The sequence below is a fragment of the Dichotomopilus funicola genome (genome assembly GCF_033296635.1).
Source record: "Dichotomopilus funicola strain CBS 141.50 unplaced genomic scaffold C8A04scaffold_39, whole genome shotgun sequence".
In the NCBI taxonomy this organism is placed as follows: Eukaryota; Fungi; Ascomycota; class Sordariomycetes; order Sordariales; family Chaetomiaceae; genus Dichotomopilus; species Dichotomopilus funicola.
The window spans coordinates 41,235-68,173 of NW_026944060.1; the positions used below are offsets into that span (position 1 = coordinate 41,235).

A 26,939-nucleotide genomic window follows, 5' to 3' on the forward strand; every position below is an offset into this window, starting at 1 on the left:
CGTTACTCCTTTTATAGTTCTCATCTAGTTAACAACCCCTCCTCTCGTTTGTCCTGTCCCTCCCCCATTATCCCCACCGTCTTCTTCCCGGTCTCTTTTACTTACTACTTCTCTCCTTTCTTGTCATTTCCCCGTTTTGGCGGCTCCGCTAGATGCAGTTTTCCCGGAGACGTCACAGTAAGTATCTTTTTAATAACACGGCTCTTGGGTTGAATCTCACTACCTTATCAACATCTAGGTAACCACTTAAATTTACTTATCTTTGCCTCAACCCCCCGTTCTTGTGCTACAGTTTCCAGCAACGTATCCTTCACTACAACCCCTTAAGAGCTTTCGTCCTGGCTTTTGACAATACCCAGGATCAGGGACATTGGATAGATAAGATGACACCGATCGTGACGCCTCGTGAACAGCAGGAGAAGCAGGGGGGGTTAGCCATCGCCCTCGACGCCCACATCCAACGGCTTGACAAACATGGTTTCTTATTCGGGAAAGGACTCGCAGCGTCAATGTCACCGCTGTTGCACTCCGTTGTCTACCAGGGGTTGGGTCTGCAATGGGGGCAAATACGTCTCGATTCCACCGACATGGACCTTTTCCTGCAGCTCATAAAACACCCAAAATTTTATGGTACGCCTTGAAGAACAATCCATAGACTACACCTAGATACTCACCAGTTCACCGCAGGGGCATCCGTCACCATGCCACATAAGGTTACCATCCTCAGCCGATTGGATGAGCTGACAGAGGAATGCCGCGAGGTGGGAGCATGCAACACACTATTCCTCCGCCACCTTCCGGACGGCCGTCGTCTATTCTGTGGTGCCAACACTGACGTCGTCGGTATCCGCGAGTCCTTTATCCAAAACGTCCCGGTTGGCTCATCCGTCTACGAGAACCGCCCAGCTATGGTCATTGGCGGCGGCGGTGCCGCCCGGTCTGCCATATACGCCCTGCATAAATGGCTCGGCGCTACTCAGATCTATCTCGCTAGTCGTGACGACAGTGAAATCGAGGCCATCGTGGCCGAGTGCAAGGAGCGGTCCTATGGCGCTCGTCTCTTATATGTGAAGACACCCGAGCAGGCTGAGGCGCTTGAAGCACCTGGAGCGATCGTGGCGTGCATCCCGGACCGGGCACCAGTGACCGAAGGTGAACAAACCCTCAAGAGAATCACAGAGGTTATGCTGCGGAAAGAGCGGAAAGGGGCGCTGTTGGAGATGTGTTATAACCCTTCGCCTTTTACGGCATTAGGTGCCCTGGCGGAGTCGGAGGGGTGGCAGGTTATCTTGGGGACAGAGGCCATGATCTGGCAAGGTATTGAGCAGGTCGGTTGTCCCATCTATCTGATTTCCCTCCTTTCTACACGTGTGCTGACATTGGTACCTTAGGACAAATATTGGACTGGCCGCGGTGCGGATGAACTTCCAGTCACGGAAGTGAAGAAGGCGATTGCTGCGAAGGTTATAGAGATTTCGAGGCCATAGCGATCAGCGCTTCAGGGGCTCAATAAATTGGTATATTTATGTCGATATTCCCGCAAGGCCATCGTCGCGGAGTATACAAGTCTGGACCCGCGGTTCGTCACATATGTGGCGGGCCATGAAGTTCCGAGGGCATTTCTGTGTTATCTCATGGAACTCCTTGATTTTATATACCTGGGACGAATATATCACTGAGCATGGATATCCCGCGTCAGTGTCAACCAAAGATGAGCTTAAATGTCAAACAACTCATTATCCAGCGCCAATATTGGTTCAGAGGCTTGCTCTCCATATTAGGACATACAATTCCGTTGCCAAGTTGAACTCAGCGATTAGCATAATGTCGAACTGGGAAATACAGTCGCCCCATACCACACATCATCAGACCCTCGCTGTCCCCTCCAAATGATCTGACCTAGTTTTCTCCCCGGCGCAAGATGACACATCCTCCGCCGCCCCGGCCCCTCCGCCTTGAGCAAGGTCATCCATGAGTACCTGATTCGCCTTCCGAACGGGCTTAATCTCAAACAGCCGGTCCATTGCCTCGAGTGGGATCGATTTAGTCTCCGGTAGAAAGTGGTAGACGAAGATAATCGAGAGCAGCATTAAGGCCGCAAAGAAAAAGTATACGCCGTATCCCATCTTGAGAAACATCTGCGGAGTGAAGCGCGAAATGATGAAGTTCCAGAACCAGTTGTTGGCTGATGCGGACGCTTGACCTAACGAGCGCGTGTTTTGGTCAAACATTTCCGAGTTCACAACCCATGGTGTGCCATTCCATGACGGGGTGTAGAACGCTGTCCAGAGGTAGAAGAAGAAGACAGCAGCGATGCCCCCTCCGTCCATCCTCCTGCTGCTGTTGGTTCCGTCCTGGTCTTTGGATGATGGGTTGGCGATTTTGATGTAAGCTCCAATAAACCACATGCACAGCGAGCCGCCGAAGGCGCCGATGAAAAGCATGCGGCGTCGTCCCACGCGATCCACAAGCCAAAGCAGCCAAAGGACCGTCAATGCCGTCTTGACAACGCCGAAGAGGCCCGTCGTAAGAAACCCGGTGTTGATGCCCACAATACCGATACTGCGGAACACTGTCGGGCTGTAATAGTTGATCGAGTTGATACCTGTTACGATCGTTTAGAGCCATTATATCATATACGGGACCTTCTGCAATAAACAATGGTCAATGACTCACCGGAAGCGTTTTGTAGCAGGAAGAGCATCCCGCCTAGGAAAAAGCGCCACTGGACTTTGCGCTGCCTGAGTGCCAGGAACGGCTTCCAGAGCCCCTTGCCAACCTCCCTTTCAAACCTCTCAATGTCCCGATCAATTTGCTCAACCTCTTCGAGGATGTACTGATCATGCGGTTCAAGGTTCCGGATCCAGCACATGACTTTCATTGCCTCAGCCCTCCGGCCATTTGCAAACAACCACCGCGGCGACTCCTTGATCCAAAACACCCCAAGGAACAAAAGCCCCCCCGGTATCAGCTGGACCGCGAAAGGGATCAGCCACTGGCTCCTTGTCGGCAGCATCGTCGTGTTGACACCATAGTTGATCCAGAACCCAACCAGCCCCCCAATCTGCCATCCCAGTTCATAAATACCGACCAGTCTCCCCCTGACAGCGGGTGGCGCCAGCTCCGAGATATAAATCGGCACCATGTTCGACGCGCCCCCTACCCCAACGCCCGCCAACACCCTCCCCGCTAGAATCGGTCCCAGGCCCCTTTCCGCACTCGCTGCCAGCATCACACCAGCCCCAACCAAGAACACACACGCAAACACCGCCAACGACGTCCGCCGGCCGAGAAAATGACTTGTCACATAGGCAAACAAGCTACCAAAGAAGGCACCTGCCTGGTATATGGATACGATATTCGACTGCAGCAGGGCGAGAGCGTCCGGGTCATAAGACGCAAAACTAAACTCGCTGGCGAAGGAGGGCAGCGCGAGCGTGGTGCCGATGAAGGCGGAGTCGTAGCCGATCATGCACGAGGCGAAGGAGGCGACAGCAGCGCAGCCATAGACGCGCCAGTTATAAACGGCCCTTGGGGTCGGGCGGTCTTCTTTGAGGGCGAGGAGTGTCATGGTTTTGTTTGTTGGAAACTGCTTGTCGGCACCGTGCATGCCGTAGCGTTGGGTGGTGGCACGAGAGATGCCCCACGGGGAAGAAACTTAGTCAAATCCGGGGAAATTGGGGTCGCTTGTGGCATTCTACCTGGGTGTATTTGTGTGGGTGGTAGTAATGGTATCGCAGCAGCCGAGCGACAACAAACTTCAATCGAATCCGTGTTAGTACAACTAGGGTTGTCACCGCCCTCGCCTCCTTACGGAATCGCCGTAAGGGTGTTAGTCGCAGGACAGAACGCGCTCCCAGCCGCGGCAGGCATGTGGCAGTTGTGGAGAGGTCGGGATTGGAAAGATATTACACCACCTCGATACCGGGAAAGGGAAGATTTGGTGGAGCTCTCTACACTTTTGGGATGGGCGAACCATGCGTGCCATGCTCTCGTGAAACGCTGCTCCTGCCGATCTACGGGCTCTCTCCGGTCTGCAAACACATGTCAGGAAATTTGTGTGCTTGAGCACCAAGTGATCCACGAAACTTCTCCAATCCCCGCATTTTGGGGAACCGTTTGGGGCAAGTTCCCCGGTAACAAGGATGAATACTCTGCCGGTGGCAAGCCTCAGAAAAAACGGCGGTAGATGATCTCGGCAGATCTACCGGACGATGGAGCTCGGACTGCGATGGTACTGGATGGGCCCGAGCAAGACGGCGGTGTTCAGCGACAGACGACTCTCCGGAAACACCAGGTGATATCGACTTCTAGCTGCATCCAGGAACTCTATCTTAGCCGTCCGCCGAGTGTCTTTACGGAATCTTGGTAAAAAAAGAAAGGATCGAAATAACGTTGTTAGTCTGTTCGGGAATGGGATTGATACGCGATTAACAACGGGATTGACGATATCAATGACGATGGAATGTTCATACCTTGCTCTGTGACAATATATACCCCTACGTGCCTGTAGGCGTTCACAAAGCCAAACTTCAGATACCTACCTGGGCTGCAGAAGACTTGGCATCACCTGGCGTGTTCAGGCGGCCACCCTTAAATGCCACTGAGAAAACCGCACGGCACTACGGTCGAACAAGTAAAGGTCAAATTTGGCGCCCGTGAATACCCAAGCTGTACAGACTGAAGGACAGCATCGAAACACTATTTCAAGATTCTTCCGTAGAAATGCTGTTTAGTCGAGGCTCCAACCGTGCCAGATTCAGACTACCAGCATCAGGGTACGCCTTGAAGACCTCTCGCCTCATGAGCCGACGGGGTGCTCGGCGGCCCGTGAAGAGCTCAAACTGGGCAAAGCCTTGCTCTGGAAGCAAATCGAGCCCATCCATTGCTACCCACCCACGATGTGCCTCCTTCCGGACCTGTTCCATGAGGGGGCTGTTCAAGGTCTTGTACTCCAGCTCCAAGACAACGCCGCCTGTTGGGCTTTCAAGCCATTGTGGAGGTACCGTAAAATCTGGTGATCGGTTGCCGCCAATGCCATGTGTTGGTATGCACGAGACAATCATGGTGGGACGTTTGTAACCTTCAGGCCAAGGGTCATCCCGCGACCGAATGATATGAAACCTTGTCACCATTGCCTCTTTGGCCGCTGGGCTCGTACTGAACAACGGAAGCCCATTCCGCGTTAGCAGCGTCTCAAAGTGGGAGACAAGCTTCGCAGCGTTGGCCGATGTCCGGTTGAAAATGAGAATATCTTTGACTCCGAGCTGCAGCATGGCATACACAGCTGCCCTGGCCATCCCGCCGGCACCGACGACGAGACCGCAGCTACTGGGACGTACCGCATTGGCCGGCGAAAGGCCACGGCGGATACATGCTCGGATACCGATCCAATCCGTATTCTCCCCGTAAAGAGCCTTCACCGGACCCGCGATGTTCCTCCCATTGGATAGTAGGGCATCGTTGGGGATGCTGCCGTCCGCATTGATGTCCCGCACAGGGATCAGAGTGTTGACCGCACCGATGGCCCGGGCATGCCGGCTCAGTGAATGGGTTAAACTGATAATTTCGACCTTGAAAGGTAAGCCCACCGAGGCACCGGCAAAACAGGGATCATTGAGAAGTTCCTTTAAACTGGCGATGGTGCTCGTTGAATGTGGCTCGTACTGGTGTGGAATGCCGCACGCTTTGAGGGCGGCATTGTGCATGGCTGGAGACAAGCTGTAGCTTACGTTTGCCCCAAACACGTACAATCTCAAGGGGCGGTAGTAAAACGCCGAGTACAAAGCTTGCGTTGCCTCCCGGGCCGTAAGCGATGGGTAGAGTGATGCCGAAGGCGAGAGCCCCCAGGGCTTATTTCGCAACCCTTCTGGCATGACCGAAGTAAGTATCCGGTTGAAACACGCTGACGTTCGTCCCAAGATTCCAGTGTTGAAAGCAATAAGGGGAAGCTTGGGGCCAGGGGCGGATTCGACGTTACGGTGGACAAGACGGACGTCCAAATTCTCGGTAGCAGTCACTGCGTTTCTCGTAAATCTTACGAGATCACAGCCACCGCTCTGAGCCTTTTCGTAGTAGGAAACCCAAAAAGCGTCGTCCCATGCTGGCGGGTCTGGGTCTCCCAACTGGATATTGCCCACAACTTTGCAACTCCCTTTGCAGTCGATGATATCGTTCAACAGTGAAGTTCCAAGTCTTAGGTCGAGGGAAATGTACTCTGGAGCTAGCCTTAAGCCGTGTTGGACGTATGACATGTAAACTGATTGCCAATATTCATCCGACAATGCTGCTTCGGGGAACGCCACATGCAAGAAGAGTGGAATGATGGCATCTCGCCTAAACTGAGCCACAACGCGGCTGATTTCACCTGCTCGGTGGGCGGAGATGCCAGATGAACATACGTAGTCGGTGTGGTCGGTAACGAGGTCGTCGATGACAATTTCTATAGCGTCGGCGCCCGTTTCTAAATCTTGAATGTCTAGGTCGCCCCGGATGAATGACGAGAGCGGGACGGAGATGGCGTAGGTGAAGTGTCTGGTTTCGATAGGAATCGAGGATAATGGGAACGCCGACTCGATAAAAGGAATAGAGCCGCTCGGTAGCACCAGGGATAGAAATTTGAGGAAATGCCTCTCCGCTCGCTTGAGTGTTAGATACGGCGCGGTTGGCCGATCGGGGTCGGCCGTTGTGGACGAGAGGCGCGAAGTTGCGAATTCGTCAGGCAGGCTGCTGTCCTCCGAGACGTTAAAAAACTCATAGCGCGTGCAATTCCGGAAGAAAGTGCTGGTTGCGCCGAGAATATTGCGAGTTTTCTGGATGCTCTCGATCCCCAGGTGAGTTTGGATGGCTTTAGGGTCGCGGAGGATGTATATGATTGGGACGGTAGTTTGTAATTGCTCCAGGGCTGACTGGATCTCCTTCTCGATCCAGGAGCAAACGATGATCGCATGTTTTCGGTGCCGTTCCAGAACATCATGCAAAACATCAACTTCTCGGGCCTGACAAGCTGCAGAACCGTGCAACTTTTTATACGCCGGACTAGAAGAGCCAGTAACTTCCCGGAAAACCATCTCGAGGTCAACCACGTTGCGATCCATGGCAGAAGAGGCAATTACGGCGAGCGTTGTCTTACCCGCGCCGCGGATGCCAGCAATGATGATGGATGTCTCTACATCGTAGGTGACAGCTACGGAACCAGACAACTTGCGTGGTGGAGATCGATACGCGGGCGAATGGCCTAGGGTTATTTAGCGGTGGTTGCGCGTGAGGACAGATATTTTCTAGGAGTTCGGAATAAAGGATAATGGGAAGAGAGAGCAGGGAAGAAACTTACGGGCGACCGCAGGCCCGGTCGAAGATAGCGGCGGCGCACGGGTTGTAGACGAGGAAGCGGAGTTTATATCCTTCACAGGGAAGAGACCGGGGGAAGCGCGCCGGTCAGATGGTGGTGTAGACCCTTGGGGTTGACCATCCTGAGCGAGTGCCATTCTCGCATAGGAGCGCTTGACGCCAGCAACGGTGGGCGATGGCATTATGCTGGTGACAGCCAAGGGCGGCCAATTGGCAGAAAACTAGGGAGCAGAGTGTAGGGGAGATGTCTGCCGTATCTTGACGAGGTGTCTTGTCGAGGCCTACCGTCTTAGCGGCTGTCTAGGTCCTGCGACCGACTTCCCTTTGGTGTTGGGCAAACGACCGGGACGGGCAACAACCCAGCCAGCTGGGATCAGGGTGAGAAGAGAGGCCCAGTGTGAAAGTAAATGGGGCGGCTCCTCAAGCAGCTCTATGACGGGACAAGAAATACAGAACTGGCGCCTCGTCCTGCCTGACCTCTAGCTGGAATCCCGTATGCTTCTTCTTGTGTCTCGTTCGGGTTGTAAGGGGGGCGCACAGACGGGAATTCGCTGGGTTACGGGGAGGTTCCGAAGGTGTAAAAGGTTTGGTCAGAAGCTTGTGGGGCGTGGGAGGAAATGCGACGCTCAACACAAGGCTCCAATTCCCAAGCGAGGATAATTGTTCACCCTGCGAGCTCCACTCGTTTAATCGATTTCCCCCTCTCCGACTCCCTCCCTTTCCTTGAAACTTCCACGCACCTAAGCAAGCTAGGGGCAGCTGCGGACCACAGGAGCCACATAGCAGCACAACAGCACTCAATTACCTTGACGTCAATTGCCTTTCCTACAAACTGTGAAGCACACGGTATTTCCCCACCCGATCGGCACTAGGGTTTTCCTAAACAGCAAGCTTAAACGCGCGGCAGCTCGACTCCAGGACAGCGTCTTGGCGTGCAACGACTCGCCATTCAACACCCATCGCACCCGACTGCGCAAACACCACATCACAGGGTTATTGACGGGGCCCATCGGAACCAAGTGGTGAACTGCTTCGCCAACCGTTACCCACGAGCCGATGCGGATGGAGCTGGCGGACTAGGCCCGGCGCACACGACGGACGGGGTTCATATTTTATGGTCGCTAGAGAACGAGAATTTAGCCCCGCGGTCTTATCTTTTTTCGGACTCGAGGCAGCCGTCTAGGTAGGCGGGTATGGTACACCGGTGATATTGGTGTCGGCGCGAGGACTGTGCCGGAGGGCCGACTCTATCACTCCGCTGCAATGCCGCCAAAGCGGCGGCCTGCTGAAGCCGGAACCCCTAGCAGCTCGGACCTTGGTCCTTTCAACCCAGCCGAATCGTTGCCCGTGCCGGCCTCAGCCGTGGCCCCGCCCGCCAAACGGCAAAGGGTGTCGAGAGCTTGTGACCAGTGCCGCGCAGCACGTGAAAGATGCGATGGCAAACAACCCCAATGCCAGCCCTGCGTCTCGCAGAGTCGGCCGTGTACTTACGAGGTGAGCCCTAAGAAGCGGGGCGTCCAAACAGGATATATTCGTACCCTTGAGTTGGCCCTTGGTTGGGTCTTTGAGAAGGTGCCCGGTAGCGAAGAAACCCTCGGGGCTCTTCTTACCCAGGGGGGTGACGGGGGTCATCCGATTCTGGAGGGGAAAGATTCTGATGGAACGGATCGTTTGCAGAAGAAGTGGAGGAGGAGTCGAGTTCACAGAGGGATAGACCGCATATTATCGGGTGAGGCAGTCGCGGCGCATCAGGAGGAAGGGCTCCCCTTGTCGGTCGATGCGAGCGATGCCGAAACCAGCAGCGCTCAGCCTCGCATTGGGGTTGATTTGGCCCTGCCAGAGGCGCGGCGGCTTCACCAAGGCACTGGGGGTTCTCCCGGCGTGGACCTTGTTCAACGGTTGTCAAACGCAGAGCCATCACAACACACGATGGAGAATGTGTCGCTGGGAACACGCCAAACCCACCCAAGGCGTATTAAGCTCATCGCCAATCATTGGCGCTTACTCGACATTTACTTTTCTTACACGCATTCCTGGCTTCCAATTTTGGATAAACAGGACTTGTTCCAAGCCTCCTACGCCTACCCGGATCATGGGCTCATGATCGATCCCACCAGCCCTTCCTCTGCGGTCCACTCTACTTTATGGGCTGCGCTAGCATTGGCAGCGGTCCACGAAACCGCCGCCTCACAACCTTCTTTGCCACAACATGCACCCTCGGCCGAGTATTTGCCGATGGAACTTTATGGCATTGCTAGGAGTCTCCTGCCACAAGAGGATGGGCCCTTTCGAGTTCACCATTCTCGCGCTTTGCTATTGCTTAGCCTGTTCAAACTGGGAGAGGATAGCCTCAGCGCTGCTAGTCTCTTGGTCGGCTCGGCCATCCGCATTCTTCTCGACCCTAACGTAACTGACGGTGACAGTCAGAGCTTGGACGGGCAAAAAAGGGATCTTTCGCTCATGTCATGCTTCATAATCGACACCATTCTTTCGGTTCGATGCAACCGACCGCCACATCTCAGAGTGGAAGATCTCTCTGCAGTCCAGCTTGTGTCTGAAAATGGGCCCGATCAGTGGGAACCATGGACGCCATGTGTTGGTTTCGGGCCCGAAAATATGGTGTCGTACTCAAACCGAAGTGCTGCATTCCGTCTGAGCACGTTCAACCAACTTTATTCCATAATCAAGATCGTGGCTGAGCAAGAATCATTGAAAAGGCAAGGACTGGCGCAGAGGGCAGCCCCTGAGGCGTTTCTCGGCCAACTACAGCACGCAGTCAACACCAACTCTCCATTCGGAAATTTTGTTCCTTCGGCGGCTTGTGGCACCGCCTCCGTCCCAACGCCTTATTTGGTTCGGGCAGCCTACTTGTGGGCGAGCGCTCTTGCTGAACCCCACGGAGACTCTGCCCTTCTTATGCTCTACGACACACTCACTCAGTACCAGCAGATATTCGGAAGATCAAGCACGCCATCATTCCTCACCACCTGCGTCGCTTCCCTAGCTAACGAAAACTACGTCCTCCACTGCAGCGAGCAGAACCGGGAGATGCTGCGACGTCTGTTGTCAACATGCTTTTCCAAGCCCTCGAAGCCACCAACGCGCCCTTCTATTTCCCAACCGCCTACAGGATCGCTAGAGTCGTCGGCCATTGCTAGTTCCACTCTTGAGAACAGCTCCGCTACCAAACAGTCCGGCCATTCTGCAACATCACTTTACGAGGGCCCGATCTCTACACACCAGCAATCACCCCTGAATAACGAAGGATACAACTCCCTCCTCACGCCTGATCCAGTTGGCTTATACCAGCCCACATTCCCCAGCCCGATCATACCTCTGCCACTTGGCGGAGAACCGTCCTCTGCAGTGACCTCGACACACCCTGATATTACCACATCGTATCCTTTCGTCCCCTCTGCGAGTATCGGGCACACTGCCGAAACCGACGCTCTTTTAGATGATCTCGCTTCAATTGAGTACGCCGACACAGCTGATGTTGATACCCAGTTTATGACCAACCTTGGGTTTGCGCCGGGTTGCGATATCACGGATTTTTTATCACGCGGGTTTGGGGGAGTGTGAGGTGCCACGACGATATTTTCAATGTGATGTTGTATATGTTAGGAAATGACATTATCATAATACTCTCCGTTCTCTTCTCGCCTCCAAAAAAATTGTTGTCGGCAACCAAATTATAGCGGACACGATTCTTGGCGAGTTGGGTTGCTGGTCGCCGTAGAAAAGTGGGCCCTTCTTTGCGCGTTGTGGGAGAGCGTGTGGGATGATATGGGAAATTTCAACTACCAAACTCCAATAAGAAATAAAGGCAAGATGGCCGAGCGGTCTAAGGCGCCACGTTAAGGTTTACCCTTAATCCCAATCTACTCCAAGATTCCGTGGTCCGAAAGGGCGTGGGTTCGAATCCCACTCTTGTCATAACTTTTGATGTTTTTTTTCCGGTGTCGTATGCCCCGGTTTTCCTCCTCAAGCATGAGTCGTTGTCGAGGTACCTGGTCACTACATTCAAACCGTTGGGGTGTTCTATGTTTTTCTCTTAGAATTTACTTCTAGAACTCACATCCAGTTCTCTCCCTTGAGAGCAAGTAGAAATTATTCCACAATTACCCGTTGCAAAACGCAGCATTGTTGTCCAAGACCCCGGGTTCTCCTCAAACTCCTCGGAGTCAATTCGAGAACTGGGAAAGGTTTTGAGCTGCAGGGGAATGCGTCCTCATCTTCATGGATAGTTAACACATGTAGATACCCACTGGGAATGGTTCCAAGGTGCTGATATTGGCCCGATGATTTGGTAAACGCGGGGGAATTATGGATTCGTACCGTGGAGTTCTACGGTTCATTTTTTGCGAGGTCGCAGGGAATACTCAGCGAGAGGCAGGGGGTAACTTAATTCCGCCAAGAATGTTCGTCAACGACCGAGGTGAAACATTGACGCAAACCAATCTGTTGAGCTATGGAGATCTCGCGGTCGGGTTCCGCCCTCGTCCGTCCACGTGAACACTAGTGTAGTTAGCAACATGATTTCAAACTACCAACCCGCGTTCCCTTGGGGGTCTTCTTTTCCAAGTGGGAGGAACACGGGGGCGGGGCGCCGGTCAAGGAGCGATCAACTCCGCATGCCGAGCCCGAGTCCCCCGAAGTGGACAACTCCACCAGAGTGCACGTCTCCGGAGATGGGGAAGAGACAGAGATCAGCAGTCCTTCGCTTTCCCTTTTCCTGATTGTCACCGAGGGCCAAGTGCCCCGATGCCCCGACGCATCTTCATCGATCTTCATGCTTCCCAGCGTCCTATTCCTTTGACCATCAGAAGTTCTCCGCTATGGTCGACGAGTCGTCCAGAGACGGGGTTGTGATGATGCGTGTGGCGCTTAACGATCTCGGCCATGGGCCTCGGTAGTTGGTTTCCCATAACCGTAAACTTGGCCCGCCAGCCCGCCTGTCCGTGATGGGGAAACGGATCCGAGATGCGGGGGATGTTGGCGGTGTGGGGGAGAAAACAGGCCCAAGAACGCCAAGTTAGTTCTTTACTCCGCAGGGCCAGACAACTCAAAGGAACAAAAATAGGCGCCGTTTGGCAAGGTCAACTCGGCAACATGGCCATCCTGATTTTCATATTTTCGTAAAATTACAGTGGATATCTTTGCATTACTCCCCTCCCAGTCATCCCCATTTTTGACACTGGCCCGCCAAACCCCACAGTAGCACCGTGACGCCGAGGTGGAACATGCATCAACCAAGCTGTGCCCATCTCCATGAGACATGGAGGAGCTGCCATGTTGAAGGTTCGCGGGCGGCCCCATCGACAGCCAGCCTCCTCTTCCACGCGGTATTTCGTCCGCGAAATTAACATAGGAAGGTAAAGCGAAAAAGAAAAAAAAAAAAAACCAAGCCAAACAACGGCATAAATTGCCCAAACGGGTATATATTAGTATATCGCCAGTTTAAGCACTGGTGCGGCTGGCAGTCTTGGCAAGACGAGCCTCACGTCCCTTCTCGGACCACGGGAAGTGGAAGACGGGGATGAGGAAGAAGGAGTTGCTAGTGGCAGGCGTTAGTCGGTCGAACTGGTTCAATTGGTACTGGAAATTTCCGCATAGAGCTGGGGAACAAGGGGAAGATCGGGCGGGAGGCTTTGTGCCAAGTCATGAAATTTGGGGGCGTCGCGTGGCAGAGGCATGGGTGTGTGTGTGTGTGAAAGAGTCCACCGGGAAAGCGATTATAGACCTCCACATGGATGGGCATCGCAGAGTGGTCCGGGTTGAACGAGTGTAGAAAAGAGAATAATAGGACGGAGACAAAGGGAAACTGGGGAAGGGGTTTTCAAGACATACCTGCTATCGGCAATACCAGCAAAGGCATTGTACCAGGCGAGGAAGGCAGCGAGCATGCCAAAGCCACCACCAGCTTGTGTGAGCTTCTTAGCAGCGTCGGCAGCGCCGTTGTTGGTGGCGTATTCACCGCAGGCGAGCATGAGGAAGGCCAGGTCGAGGGTGAAGAAGAGAAGGAAGAACATGATGGTCGAGCGCAGAGTGCAGAGCAGCAGGATGGTGGTGAAAATGAACCAGCCAGTCAGGAAGAAGCCGACCGCCGAGTTACCCATCTTTGGGTCGACCTCCGCCGCAGCTGCGTAAGGGCCACCTTCGCCGAGGATGTTCCACGCGGGCGTCAGCAGGATACCATAGGCAATCCAGAATCCACCGTACGAGGACAGCGCGGTAGCACCAAAGGTGTTGCCCACAGCCATTTCCCTAGAAACACCCGTGTCAGAAAATCGAGGATACTGTTGGATACATGCTGAGCGTGCCGGGAAGCTCATAGTGTTTCCGTCCGAGACTTACCACATGCCCGCGAGGAGTTGGACAAGTCCACCGTAGCCCAAAGCCAGGGGCACGGCGATGTTAGGGGCCGTCACACCACGAGCGCCAAGGTTGACGGCCGAGAGCACGAAGGTGGTGAGGGCGAAAGCGGAGAGACCGAGGGGCGCCGGGTTGGCAAACTTGCGGTGTTCGACCGAGCGCCAGAGACCGGGCTGGAACTCACCACCGAAGGCCGGGAGACGGCCCTGGTCATCGGCGTGAATGTTGGCCATTGGGTTGCGAGGATCGTGGACGGCACGATGGTGAACGCCGTTCGGGTTCGCGGCGGCGCCCGTCGTTGAGCCCACCTCCTTCTCGACCGGCACTTGCGCTGTGTCAGCCATTGTGTTGATGTGTCGAGCGGCTGCTTTGCTGGAGCTGGCTATATTGATGCGAGGTGTTCTCAATGTCCAGCGGTCGCGAAGGTTGAACAAGACGGCAAAGGCTGAAGAAACCTAGGGAGCAAGACACTAGGAGGAGAGCGAGGGCGCGACCGACAGAAGACTGTCCTCATATACAAAGTCCGGCGAAAAGTCCTCCGGGCCACCAGGGGAGGGGAGGGTGGTAGCTGGCGACACAACAGGCGTGTTGGTGCTGGGGTTCGCCGCGTCGACCAGCAACGATCGCTTGGTGATCGTCAAATCAGACGCCACGCCATTGAGATGATGAGCGGGTCGTGGTCCATCGGGGTCCTCCCACCTTTCTCCTTCTTTTCCCCGAAGAATCAAAACTTACCCCAGTTGCAGCGCTTCGTCCCCACCCCCCTGCCGCTACCCTTCCTCCCTGGTCCACGTTGAACCCTGAACCATGCACCGGCCGACAAGGCACCAGAAGAAGCGGTCTCTGATAGGGTCGAGGCCCATATTCCCGGACGGATGGAGATGGAAGCTTTTGACCTCCAATGACATTGCCTCCGGCCAAGCGGGAGAATTGCGACGGCTTGGACAGGTGTGGTCCACACCATCATCCCCAGCCCAGCCCATCTGGAACGCGTGCTTGGCAATCCGACGGGAACTGGGTCAACTCACGAAACGGATTCCACGGGTCGGTCTGTCATCTCCCGCGAATGCGTCCTCGGCGGAGCTGACTACGTTCTGTTGGGCCTTCAGTCTTGTTGACCAGAAGATGGCGATGGCTAGGCGTCTAATCGCTGATTGCGCGCAACGGTTTCATATTTGAACACTATCGATAATTTATTGTATTTTATTTTTCAATTTTTTTTTCGGAAAAAAATATCACCCCAGCAGAGGGCGGGCTCAGGTGTTCGGACGAAGGTAGGAACACTGCACTAGTCCGGGGCCAGGGACCGATGTGGAGAAGAGCCAGGGAGGTACCCTTGGTACCCTGACCCACTTTTGCAGTCTTGCGTGCGCAAACGATGAGAAACTTCCCTTCCAAAAGTGACTTCGTACATACCTCAGGATTGACCAGATGCATGGACTACACTGCCAGATGCCGCCTCAGCGGCGGGTTCGAGTTTTGCAACCAAAATACCAATTCCTGCTCTTCACTGTGGAGGACGATACACATAAAGATTCGGAGACGCCCTTGGTTCCCTCCTACACGTACTCGGAAGTATGAGTACATTGTACGAATACATACACTCGGCAACGTTGACCCACAGTCAGGATTGCGGTGATCGCCGAGCAATCAACATCCGGGGTAAACACAAACTCGGCCCCTCGCTCCGGCTCAATGCCAATGGGAACATGGAATTCCTCAAAGTCCACGGTCCCCGGTTCGGACCAGGACAAGCGTTCCAACTTTCTTTCGCCTCTTCGAACGGTCAAACGGTCAGTCATCAACGACCGCACTACGGAGTACGCCGTTGGCATCATCCTTAAAACCCTAAACGAATGACTGTTCTAGACTATCCTGTTGTGTCGGGCTTCGGGCTTCATTCCAGCTTTTAGGCTTAAAATTGGCACGACTTCGTCACCGGACAGATGCGAGGCGGCCCCGACGTCGAACGGACGACACAGAACAGCCTTGGTGCTCCCTGGCAAGAACACCCCTCGAAATGCATCGGATATTAACGAAGGTTCATTCCGGGTCGGCTTTGGCGTCAGAATTTTGTAGTCGACTAACGTATCCTTTTCTCTTCTCTTCCTCACCATCCCGATTGAGCAAGGCTCCATGATGCTGACGGATGACAGAGATAGTCTTGTCGAGGCAGAACGCCAAGTGATGAAGAAGTCTCAGACACGCAACAGATGCCAAGACGGTAAGATCGGCGGCGTCATCTTCCCACGCGGCGGAGATTCCCTGAGCGGCGCGGCGCCTCCCAAAAAATACATAGTAAAAAATAAAAATACCAGGCGGCGGAAAGCCTCAAAAAAGCTTCGCCGCGAGTGCCGACTCGGCGTGCGTCAGGTGATGGAATCTTGTTGAGATCCGAAAGCCCCGCCGACAACAGACAACTGGGACAGCGATATGGTGGAGGAGAAGAGCAAAACCTCGGGTGATGTTACCGATGTGTGAGAGCCGGTAAACCCCAGGGGACTCTCTTCGCAGAATGCGGGCTTGCTGACAGAATCGGAACCTCCTCAACAACTCGTGTGGAGCGGGAGAGGGCAGCAGATGGAGCACCCCAGTCGTTCCCCAAAAAATGCCAAGACTGTTCCGAATTAGGCAGGTGCAACAGCCTGATGATCACCGTCCCGCTCATTTTTGAGTCGTTTCCCCAAAGTGTGAAAAAACAACGACGAGGCATGAGATGTCCTGTGGGAATTCAGCGAGAACGCGAATCAGTGTTGAGGAACTCTAGTTCAAATGCGGGCGGCTTTTCGGCTCATGGGCCGGGCCAAAAGCAAAAATTTGGACAAGAAATGGCTTTTCGCAAAATACCCGAAGCACCAATGAACGAGTTGGGTCAGAAGAACCCTTGCCCTCTCAGAAAATTGAACGGTGGTATGCAAGACGTAACTTAAAACCTGCATCTTCGCTTCCCAGGAGGAGCATCGGCCCGAAGGTCATAAAAGCGGAGCTGCTCGGATTAACAGAGTATTCATCTCGACAGATCCCTTCCTCCCAGGCGTTCGTTTTGACGGCTGAGGACTTCTCGTGTAACAAAATCGACGGCGCCCAAGCGCTCGCGACCGCCGCGAAGGCCATCGACGCTGCTGTCCCTTCGTGGGGCTCATCGACAAAAAGGAAGCAACCGAAGATGCAGTGTAATCTTCCAATTCGCCTGGTTAAAGTCAGCCAATTGAGTTTCACCCCAATCCCCAATGAGGTGGATTCCCGGCGCGCCTTGTCCTGTCTGGCGGTTGGCGCCTGGACGAAAGTGTGGACGCGGGCTGCAATGCAAGATTGGGTTTGCCTGGCAAGCCCCCCCACCTATGCTGTATACCAGAACAGAGTTAACAATACTGAAGGACAAAGTGTGACAAACGCGGTTAGATGTTCCGATCGGTGTCGTGATGTAGCATCGAACAGCCCAGCTTCGGGGACCTACGTAGTAACCGAAATTCGATTCGCGACTGTATGTACAGCTTACATCAACTTACCACGTATGTGCATCAGAGCACCCCTTTTTGCCTCCACGTCGTTTGCCAGCGCCGTTGCTACACCACGGCGGGCACTAGTCCCTGGGATGAGCCGCTTCCGTCATCCCAATGTACCTTAACCGCCCATCCATCACCTAGCTCGGTTTCGGCGTCGAGTCGAGACTGGAGGGGTTCTTGTCACCACGTCGAAAATAACACGTTTAGACTCTATGGAATATTGTTGTGCCGCGAGACAATCTACGCGCTCGTATCTTCACCCTGTTTCAGCACTTCGATGACGCGCGAACAGTGCTTGACAAACTCGGTTAGAATGCTCGATGATGGCATGCCCGAACACACAGTGGCTCGCTCACTATACTCTTGCCCCCCTCTCCGGGTTTCGACGATTGATGTAGCGTTTCGGAGTAGTATGACCATAGCATAAGGCAGGGCGACCGTCAGCCGTTCCAGGTTGATACCTTAAGGAACTTCGTTGTTGGATCCCCTAAAAGCAGAGTTGCAGTCCAATACCGGTGTTACACCAAGACCAAATTGGCTAGGCGAAGACCGCCCACGCAGACATGTTTTTGCTCCCACTCTCTTTCGCTCTCCTTCTCTAGGCTAACGACTCACCCCCATTCTGAGAGACCCCTCAGACGCAAGTTGTGTCCTGGGTATATGAACCAAATCCTATCTTAACACTAAAAAGATATTACCTGACTAAAATGAGTCCGGGGCACGGTACCTGATTTACCGCCGTGGCGTCGCACCCCGTGCCAGAGTCAGCGAAGCGTGGACATACGCTCGATGCTCTAGGTTCTTCTCTGGGAAATGCCCGCCCGTGAACACCGAGGGGTTACTCGAAAGGATCTTAGTTATCCCCAACATGGCGCCCCCACGACACCCCGGGTCCCATTCCCCAACTTTATGTCCAACCACCCGCACGTTGGTAACCCGAATTTTAGATGGGTTTTAAACATACCCCCTAAGCACAATCCGCCGTGAGGTATGGGTGAACCTCAAATATCTAGATTAGGTGTTTCCCTGCACTTTCATCAGCGCCATTCCTCGAGTTGACACGATATCCTTGTATTCCCTAGAGCGGTAAAAACGGAAGCCTAGTAGCCTAGACCACAACCACAGTAACTATGAGATGGTTGTAACATAGCCTACCAGGCCCACGCGTTGCATGAACTCCTGATAGTAATACCGGACGACCTGTAGTAGAAGGGACGCGGATGGGGCCTTTCAAGTCGAGTGTGGAGGTGCTGGATATGGCAGTGTCAACGAGATGGAGAAGGCTTATTCCGTTACGAATCTTGAGATCTAGTCATGGCGAGGAATCCTGTATGAGAATAACCCAGGGGCCGAAAAGACATGAAGTCCCGGCACCACATTTGGTAAGATTGTCCCTACTGTGTGTCCCGGGGTGTCACCCAAGCAAACGAGCTACACATCACGTACTGCGACTAGGAGTGAATGTTCAATATCGTGAAATTGATCCAGGCTGATCGTGCTAACTTTTGACAGCCTCAATCTATGCCATTGCCGGAGCCCATGCAAAGTCCGAAACCACTGACGCCCCAAAGCACACTTCCCCGCTGGCCGAGCTTCACCCTTCCTCAGCACTCTACTGAGCGTAGCGCTTGCCGTCCCGCAGGGTATCGGCGAACTCCTCCAGAGGGCTCCTGATGAGCTTAGTCTCCTTCCACAGGTTGGGTGTAAGGAATCCGTAGGTGTGGGAGACGGCGGCAAAGGTGGCCTTGAGGGTGTTCTCGAGGGTCTTGGTCGAGCCGGAAGACGAGGTGTAGGCGTCCTCAACACCGGCAAGTTGGAGGAGACGCTTCACAGCGGGAGAAGCGACGAGAGAAGTACCGCGGGGGGCGGGAATAAGCTGAAAGGGGGTCGCAGTGTTAGTACCACAGCAGCTAAGAGAATATGCCCGGATCAGGTACTTACGCGGACGGTGACAGAGCCGCACTTGCCGCTCTCCTTGGTGGGCAGGGAGTGGGGAAGACCAAGGTTGGCGCCCCAGTACCCACGACGGACGGGGATGACGCTGAGCTTAGCGATGATGATGGCAGCACGGATGGCAGTTGCGACTTCCTTGGAGGTCTTGATACCGAGACCGACGTGGCCCTCGGAGTCACCAATGATGACAATGGCCTTGAAACGGGTACGCTGACCGGCACGGGTTTGCTTCTGGACGGGCTTGATCTGTAACGGGGGACAAAATTCAACATTAGCAAGGTGCTCGGGGGGAAGAATATCGGTTGAACTGTAAGATCCCGCCCTTGCGCACCTTCATAACCTCATCCTTGAGCTTGGGGAGGAAGAAATCGACGATCTGGTACTCCTTAATGGGGAGGGAGTGAAGGTAGATCTCCTCCATGCTCTTGATCTTGCCAGCCTTGACAAGGCGGCCGAGCTTGGTGACGGGCTGCCACTCCTTCTCGTCGCTCTTGCCGCCACCACGACGTCCACCACGGCGACCGCCACGGCCACGGCCACGGTCACCACCACGATCGCCACGAGAAGCGAAGCCGCCGCCGCGGGCACCAGTTCCCCGATCAGCCATGTTTTCGATTGTCAAAAGGGTTGTTGAACGGGAAATCGATTGTCGTCGTGGGACTCGGTCGAGCACTTGAATTCGGTTCGACGTTTTGCGAGTGGGGGAAGCCTTTTCCTAGGAAATTCTCGTGTGCCAAGAACCAACCCTAAATTTTTATGGGGCACATATAAGAGGCTACTATTGGCTAAAATTGAAATATGTGGGACTAACGAGTGGGGTCTCGCTCATCGGTCGGTCTGCCCACCGGCTCACCTTGCTGTGGTACACCACGGTGAAAGGACCATAACATGATTGTTAGCTTTTGGTTGGGGTTCTGCATTCAAAATGGTGGCGAAGACATTTGTCGCGTCACATTCAAGCCTATGGGCTTAAAGGAACCTGTTTAAAGGCATAATTCAACACACACACACACGAATGCGACTGACCTTAGGCGACAAGAAACGAAATGCCCACGAGAGGAGGGCTCAGAACTCAAGGTTAGAGGCGTTTCAAGATGATGATTCCTCAAACAAATGGCAGCAAAATGTCCTTGACAATCATGACATTATCACGCGACCGGATCGCTGGATCGCCGGATCGTTTGAGATAACAAGAACAGGAGGAACGCAGCTGGTTAATACAATAAACATGACCCTCAAGCTAGGAAATCTATTAATCGCCCTGATACCGAGTCTAAACGCCGTCGCGAAACTGATTGAAGCCCTCAGAGTATCGTGTTTCTGTATCGTCTTTCGCTTCTCTCTGTCGTTAAGCCGTTGGACTCGGGTTCATCTACCATGCGCATGGTCTTAACATTATATTTTCTCGCCAAGGAACTGCACCTAACTTCCCTCACCTTCCGCTTGCCACCCGTAGCAGCGATGTTGACGAAGCGCCGTGTGTACTGCTCACGCTTGTGGGCGCGACCCTTCGGGGTCTTGGGCTTCTCCTGAGTCTCGACCTAGAGGGCGGCGGGCGTCGGGTCAATCATTGTCGCACTAATCACAGCGTTTTGAGAACAAGAGAGGTAGGGTGTAATAGTCTTCGTTCGACATACCTTAGGTGTCTGCGACTTGACCTTGCCTATACTCGCATTGTCAGCCTCTTGTTTTGCGATGGGCTGCTCCCGAACATCGCTTACCGGCACGGGCAAGGGATCCGTGAACTTTGCCCATATTGAACGAAGTAGTATTCGCTCTTATTTGTCGATTTGTCTGAAGCGCTTAAGTGTAGTTTGTTAGGCGTTGGGAATTATAATGCATGAGAGAGAAGTCGTTGGAATGTGGTCAAAAGATGAGGATGATGGTGGTCGGTGTTGTTGGCCCGGTTCAACAGGGGTAGTTCCGACAAGAGCGCCACACCGGTGACTCAACACCGAACCCGGTCTTATGTTCACCAACTTACTAGACTCAACACACGGTGAAGGAATTCTTTGCTAAAATATGCGGGGAATTAATTAATAGAGTACCTCTATAAGGCACCTAAAACTTAACATTAAAACCGAGCCATACCCCTTCCAAGTGGCAACACGTAAATAATCGAGGCTGCACGTCATCGCGTTTGTGCTTAGGGGTATCATTAACATTTTCCCAACGTCCCATCTTCCCTTGCTCTCGTATCTCCCTACCACATTACCGCACCCGAGATTAATGTCTCTTCAACATATGTGTTGCTCCCAAACAGCACCTGCTTCCTTCAGGGTTCCATATCGACATAAACCGACCCTTAGACGCCGGGGAAGGGCTTAGGCTGAGCAGCCGTGTTGGTATGGTGCCCACGGCCGCGGAGAAAAGCTAGAGTATCGATAAAGACCAGGAAAGCAAACAGCGCCCAGATAAAAAACCCAAACGCAATAGCCGCCTCGGTAGAGCCGCAGTAGGTGTTGCCGTCGCATCGGGGGGAGCCCCACCAGGCGGCGAGGGCAATAGAACCGGCGAACCAAAAAATCACAGTAATCCACTCGAGGACCAGCGCAACGAGGCCGTGGAAGAACCGGGCGTAGTAGAGGGGCGTCAGGAAGAGGTAGGCGAGTAGCAGCAACGACCAGACTGAGTTGAAGACCATAAAAGCCAGGGTGCTGGGGGTTCCCCAGAACGGGCTTACGACTGACGAAAAGTGTTAGACTTGGGCTCCTGCAGTTATCATTTTAATAGTTAACTCACGGTAAGCCGTCAGGCCCAGCTCGATGACGGTAAACACGGCCGCAACGGCGTGGACGATAGGGACAAAGCGTTCCATGGTAGCAGAGATGTTGTAGGAGAAGTGATGCAGCAGCGGACAGGGCTTGGTTGTTGTAAGCTAGTTGAAGCTGAGCTACCTATTGAATGGAAAGGAAGCATTGCATAATTATGGGTAGCGAGAGTGGGGATGGGCAGCCCTTATAAAGCAGGAGTGTCTTAATTCTCTTCGTCAGTCTTGGGGCGCAATGCCTGTGTCAACACCATGATGACGTGGTGCCAGCGAACGGAAGAGCCTGGCTTTCGGCTTTGAACCTGATCGGGCTTTGCTGCTAACTGTGGGCCGGCCAGTCTAGGCATGGCGAAGAAACTTTCAAGAGATGGCAGAAAGCAGGGTCTTCGCTGTGATGGTTGGGAGGTGAAGAGGGCCGAGAACAATGCGCTGTGCCCATACATGACGTCATCCACCACACCTGCGGCTGCATCGGCAGTGATCGCTGGCGGGGTGGGGTTGAGAATTGAACAAGGGACCCTGCCAAGCCACGTGCAAACCCCTTGACCAGCATCGGAACTCTTTCCTTGGTGAACTAGCCCGGACGAAGTTTGTCCATCGTCAGGAGCCAACTCGAATTATCGAGCGTGTTGAAGCTGTTGATGTTGTCGCCGCACCGATGTTCAACTCCTTCGTACCACGCAACCGCTGAGCTCCAAAAAGAGGGACATGTCTCACCTGGGCCAGACCGCTAAACACCGGGCGGCCTCCAAAACACAAGCGTTACCGAAACGATGTCCCAACCACCGAGACAACTTCGGCCATTCTCCGACCTTGTGATTTTTAAGGAGCCCCATTCCCTCCGTTAGCCTTAAATATGAGGGTTTGGAAACGTCAGCCATGACCGTACTCAGCCACCGGGTCGGGGAGATCCAAACCAATACATTACGCGCCATACCTGCCGGTTGTCGTGGTGTTATCCTGGAGCAGGTAATTGGCCTGTATGCTGGAGGAAGGAAAGCCTCGGGCGTTGTAGACTAAAGCCACCGATTCCGTCTGCCCGACACGATGCCCTGACAAGAATGTGAACGGCCTACAGGTGTACACCCAACTCCACAGCACATAGATGTCGCCATAGAGCTGACCCTTTTTCTCTGGTACTTGATGATATGATAGACAATGAGATAGGGAATAAGAATAGGATAGCAGCGTGAATGATAATACGGTTGCTAAGTCAAATGGGTTCGGATGCTTACCAGAAGGTCACCGGAGGTTTCGAGATAATCGCCACTAAAGACCACTGTCCACACCTTCGTTGATACATGGACTGGGCTTGGGAATCAGACTTGGGGTCGGTGGAAAATGAACAATACGCTGGGGGTATTCGTGGGTTGCGTGAAAACTTGATTAAGAATGACCACCATTGACATCTTCAGGGTAAATACATGTTTCTTGGTTGACATTAGTATATTTTGACAAGTAGGCATTTTACTCGCGGGAGACTACGTTGAAATGGAAATATTTCAACGTTGAGATTGGCTAACGAGGGACGAGGGTGGTGATAAGACTTGTCGAAAACTTTAAACGCGCGTTGGATGGGTTCAGGATGAATTTGATCGCTCTGAGGCTGGCGCTGGTCGTGTGAATAGAGTTCGTATAGGCGGAACATTGAGATATGAGCAGGAACCTGCCATTCCTTCGTGTGTTGAATCCGTTTGCCGAGGAGTAGGGAGATGGGTTGAAGGCGCAGTGGAGGCTCTGCCGGAGACAAAGGGGTCCGCCAAGAATTTCTCCGGCACGTGCCCTCGCGCCAATGACGTGTTGACTCTTTGTGAGACGAATTTCGCGAACTTCAGCACATTCTCCACATCACGCGCGCCGATTGAGGACCTTTCGCATCCGGAGCCAAAGTCGTCCTTTTAGCCACTATCAATCTGCGGGTGGGGGTTGTTTCCCGCTTGGGGCAGGAGCCATGTGGTTGCTAGAAAGTGAACTTTTCGAGGGTTAGTTTGTCGCAAGTTCCTGCGCCGTGGCGTGCAAACCAAGGGGCTGTTCCGTTAACTCAGGATATAGGACGGGTCCTTTGGCTGCGACCTGGGAAAGTTTATCTTTTTGGTCGCACTGTTGCTGAACGTGTGTTGAATTCCTTTTTAACTCGAACGGGCCTTTTCGACTCTCCAGAGTAACTGACCGCAGCCAACCGACGATTCTTAGCGGGGCAACTGGCCATTTCCGACAGAACGATCTCCAGGAAACATATCACGATTAAAATCGATGACGTTCCCGATGGTGGCGGTGTAGGTTTCAAAGGGCACCGCGCTGCGTCAACGTTTACTGATGCTTTTACTGGCAGAGAAATCTTCGTTCGCGATCGACGGCGACCGTCGAAGACCTCGACTCTAAAAAGGGGACGCTTTTGAACGGGGTTCAGATAAGGGGGCAGAAGGCACAGTTGGTGGAAGATGCGAACGAAGTGAAGCTGGGCGCATGCTCCAAGGTCCTTCGGTAAGACAGTTGTGGCCGGTCCGGGAACATACACACACTAATGAGGAACGGCACGCAGGATCCGATGGGAGCCAGTCGTTCTCAGCTTTTCCTTCACATCAAAAGAACTACGAGCAGACCCGTGGACGAGACTTCGCGATGACCTGGAACAACTCGATATCAAATACTCGGCTGATTATGGGGCGGACACCACTCATGTGGTATCTAAGAAACGCAACACGTCAAAATGTTTACAAGCCTTGATCGATGGGAAATACGTGGTTATCGACAGCTTCATCAACGCGATTGTGGATGCCGCTGATGTTCCGGAGGATGCGGAAGAGGGTATGCCGAGTATGCTGGAAGAAGACTTCGAAGCATCCTGGCCAACAGCCCTTGACCATCTGCCTCCACGTGGCGAGGAGCCCCCCGAACGGCCGCCCGAGTCATACGCACCCGATAGCCGACGACAAGAAGTGTTTGACGGCTACACATTCGTTTTCTACGAAGAGAAGCAGTACGAGAACTTGTTCCCGGTCATCACCGCCGGGAAGGGGAAAGCTTTGCTCAAAGAAGTGACACCGGGCAAAACAGACGTTGACGATTTTATCCGATATGTCAAGGGTTTGGCGGGGGAAAAGGGTCTAGGGTCGTTTGAGGATGGCAGCGAGGGCAAAGGAGTGGTGGTTGTTCGGTACATACCGAAGGGAGATGATTATGAGTGGTATGCTCAGTTCCTGACCTCGTTCGCCCAACGGCTCGATCTCCGGCCGATCGACCAACGCGAGTTTCTCGAAGCTATTTTGGACTGTGATGCCTCTATGCTGCGGCGACCTCTGGAGTATGCGACTCAGCAACCCGGTCCTGGGCCTCAGGATCGGGACTCCTCCACCGACCCGGATCGAATGGAAGTTGACCGGGGCTCCGAACAGGAGTCTGCCCCAGTGCCAGCGTCACGGCTTGGGCGGGGTCGCAGGGGTGGGCGGAGCAGGTTTAAAGGCTTCGATTTTGATGATGGTGGTGAGCCGAGTATAGAGGAAACCCTTCCCGTGGAAGATCCTGAACCCCAGCATGCCGCTGCAGCTTCACAAGACAGCCTTTTCGTCTCTCAGACCCGAGAGTCGGTTTCCGTTGCAGAGACTGAATACCGTGCGGAGCGCCCCGCTCGGCCGACACGGCGTAAACGGCCATTGTCACCCCTACCGGAGCAAGATGACGCAGCGTTTATGGATGAGATAGCCCCGACAGCGGCTGCGGCCAAACGCCGACGCATCGAGTCTGGTCAACCAGATCCATCGCTTCCTGAGCCAGAGCCGACGCCCCCACCAAATGAACCCGAAGAGTTGGTGCAATCTTCGCCCCAAGAAGCGCCAAAGAAGGGTCAGGCAGCAAGGGGCAAGGGGAAAAAGATTAAAGAAGAGAAAGAGAGCAATATTTTGGAGCTTGCGCGGCGCCAGCGGGAGGAGGCTGAGGCTCTCGCAGCCGCAAAGCGGAATGATCTAGAGAACTTCCCCGACGACGGAATCGATTATGCAGCCATCCGATCTCTGCATATCATCGAAGAATGCGAGGTGCATGTCCCGGAGCCTGGCCACAATGGAGGACGCACCCGAGACCAAGATATCGCCGACGGTCGGTGGGATCCGCGGTGGAATGGTCGCAAAAACTTCAAGCGGTTCCGCAAACAGGGCGACACGGCAGGCCGCCAGGCGCCCCGGATCATTATTGCTCTAGAGGAGGTGAAGCCGAAGGAATACGGCATTGGGGACGATTACTGGCTAGAAGAAGAGGACAACGGGCGGCGGAAAAAAGATACTCTGCGTGAAACGCACGACCAGACCGATCAGCCATCGCTGGGGGGCAGGTCAGACACCTTGGTCCCTGGGGGAACAGAAAATGAAAAGGAAAACCAGAGAGAGGCAAATAGGTCTCGCCCAACAACGCGACGCACCGTCCTCGCGATCGATAGTAGCGACGATGAGGATATTGAGGACCCGACAGGCGAACCTTCCAACGCTGCTTCAGGAGATGGCAGTGTAATCCCCGAGTCTGAACCCTCTCGAAGCCGAGCTGCCAAGGCAGCTGAGAAGGCCAACTCCCAACGTAGTCGATCTCAGCTGCAAACACAAACACAGTCACAGAGCCAGACGAGATCAGGGGCAACATCGTCCAATAAGCGGTCTGCACCGACAGATTCAAACGCAAGTCGGGTGGCTAAGAGGCCAAGGAGAGGATTCCAGCCGCCGGCCGATGATGATAGCGACGATAGTGACGATGAACCTGGGTTCCGGTTTGGGAGGCGGAGATAAAGAAGAAGCGCATCGGGAGATTGGGGGACAGGGTATTAGGAGATGGGGTATTGGGGCATCGGGTTATATTTGATCGGACCGAGCATATGGCTCCATTATATACGCTCGCCAGTTTGTTCTTCTAGATTCTCTAAATAAACAATGAATTATGGTGGCGCTGGGGCCTTCGTATGTATGATTGCCCCTTCAATCCGGTTTCCTTCCCTCGTCCAC

The 26,939-nt window shown here is 53.8% G+C and overlaps 9 protein-coding genes and 1 non-coding gene across 10 annotated transcripts; 4 read left to right on the forward strand and 6 right to left on the reverse strand.

Moving 5' to 3' along the window:
• Nucleotides 1–383: 383 nt before the first annotated feature.
• Nucleotides 384–1,487, forward strand: C8A04DRAFT_12810 (uncharacterized protein; the record flags this gene model as incomplete). Its single annotated transcript, XM_062777470.1, has 3 exons — nt 384–630; nt 688–1,328; nt 1,392–1,487. The coding sequence occupies 3 exons, from the start codon at nt 384–386 to the stop codon at nt 1,485–1,487; spliced, it is 984 nt and encodes a 327-aa protein (XP_062636222.1).
• Nucleotides 1,488–1,865: 378 nt separating this feature from the next.
• Nucleotides 1,866–3,571, reverse strand: C8A04DRAFT_12823 (general substrate transporter; the record flags this gene model as incomplete). Its single annotated transcript, XM_062777476.1, has 2 exons — nt 1,866–2,605; nt 2,677–3,571. The coding sequence occupies 2 exons, from the start codon at nt 3,569–3,571 to the stop codon at nt 1,866–1,868; spliced, it is 1,635 nt and encodes a 544-aa protein (XP_062636223.1).
• Nucleotides 3,572–4,706: 1,135 nt separating this feature from the next.
• C8A04DRAFT_29433 (type I 3-dehydroquinase-domain-containing protein) lies at nt 4,707–7,532 on the reverse strand (the record flags this gene model as incomplete). The annotated part of the gene is made up of 2 exons (XM_062781006.1): nt 4,707–7,237; nt 7,334–7,532. The coding sequence occupies 2 exons, from the start codon at nt 7,530–7,532 to the stop codon at nt 4,707–4,709; spliced, it is 2,730 nt and encodes a 909-aa protein (XP_062636224.1).
• Nucleotides 7,533–8,613: 1,081 nt separating this feature from the next.
• C8A04DRAFT_12877 (uncharacterized protein) lies at nt 8,614–10,932 on the forward strand (the record flags this gene model as incomplete). Its single annotated transcript, XM_062777499.1, has 1 exon — nt 8,614–10,932. One exon carries the CDS (start codon nt 8,614–8,616, stop codon nt 10,930–10,932), a length of 2,319 nt encoding a protein of 772 aa, XP_062636225.1.
• A 243-nt stretch (nt 10,933–11,175) lies between these two features.
• On the forward strand, nt 11,176–11,286 carry C8A04DRAFT_t91. Its single transcript has one exon. It is a non-coding gene; the product is annotated as a tRNA-Leu (tRNA).
• Nucleotides 11,287–12,810: 1,524 nt separating this feature from the next.
• Nucleotides 12,811–14,069, reverse strand: C8A04DRAFT_12827 (GPR1/FUN34/yaaH family-domain-containing protein; the record flags this gene model as incomplete). Its single annotated transcript, XM_062777478.1, has 3 exons — nt 12,811–12,907; nt 13,201–13,617; nt 13,708–14,069. The coding sequence occupies 3 exons, from the start codon at nt 14,067–14,069 to the stop codon at nt 12,811–12,813; spliced, it is 876 nt and encodes a 291-aa protein (XP_062636226.1).
• A 4,774-nt stretch (nt 14,070–18,843) lies between these two features.
• Nucleotides 18,844–19,791, reverse strand: C8A04DRAFT_29435 (ribosomal protein S5, N-terminal domain-containing protein; the record flags this gene model as incomplete). The annotated part of the gene is made up of 3 exons (XM_062781007.1): nt 18,844–19,107; nt 19,173–19,430; nt 19,516–19,791. The coding sequence occupies 3 exons, from the start codon at nt 19,789–19,791 to the stop codon at nt 18,844–18,846; spliced, it is 798 nt and encodes a 265-aa protein (XP_062636227.1).
• Nucleotides 19,792–20,532: 741 nt separating this feature from the next.
• On the reverse strand, nt 20,533–20,939 carry C8A04DRAFT_29436 (ribosomal protein S30; the record flags this gene model as incomplete). Its single annotated transcript, XM_062781008.1, has 4 exons — nt 20,533–20,556; nt 20,621–20,725; nt 20,822–20,847; nt 20,906–20,939. The coding sequence occupies 4 exons, from the start codon at nt 20,937–20,939 to the stop codon at nt 20,533–20,535; spliced, it is 189 nt and encodes a 62-aa protein (XP_062636228.1).
• A 550-nt stretch (nt 20,940–21,489) lies between these two features.
• C8A04DRAFT_29437 (membrane-associating domain-containing protein) lies at nt 21,490–22,002 on the reverse strand (the record flags this gene model as incomplete). Its single annotated transcript, XM_062781009.1, has 2 exons — nt 21,490–21,869; nt 21,927–22,002. 2 exons carry the CDS (start codon nt 22,000–22,002, stop codon nt 21,490–21,492), a joined length of 456 nt encoding a protein of 151 aa, XP_062636229.1.
• A 1,903-nt stretch (nt 22,003–23,905) lies between these two features.
• Nucleotides 23,906–26,726, forward strand: C8A04DRAFT_12873 (uncharacterized protein; the record flags this gene model as incomplete). The annotated part of the gene is made up of 5 exons (XM_062777497.1): nt 23,906–23,936; nt 24,007–24,066; nt 24,148–24,230; nt 24,287–24,438; nt 24,497–26,726. The coding sequence occupies 5 exons, from the start codon at nt 23,906–23,908 to the stop codon at nt 26,724–26,726; spliced, it is 2,556 nt and encodes an 851-aa protein (XP_062636230.1).
• Between the last annotated feature and the right edge of the window lie 213 nt (nt 26,727–26,939).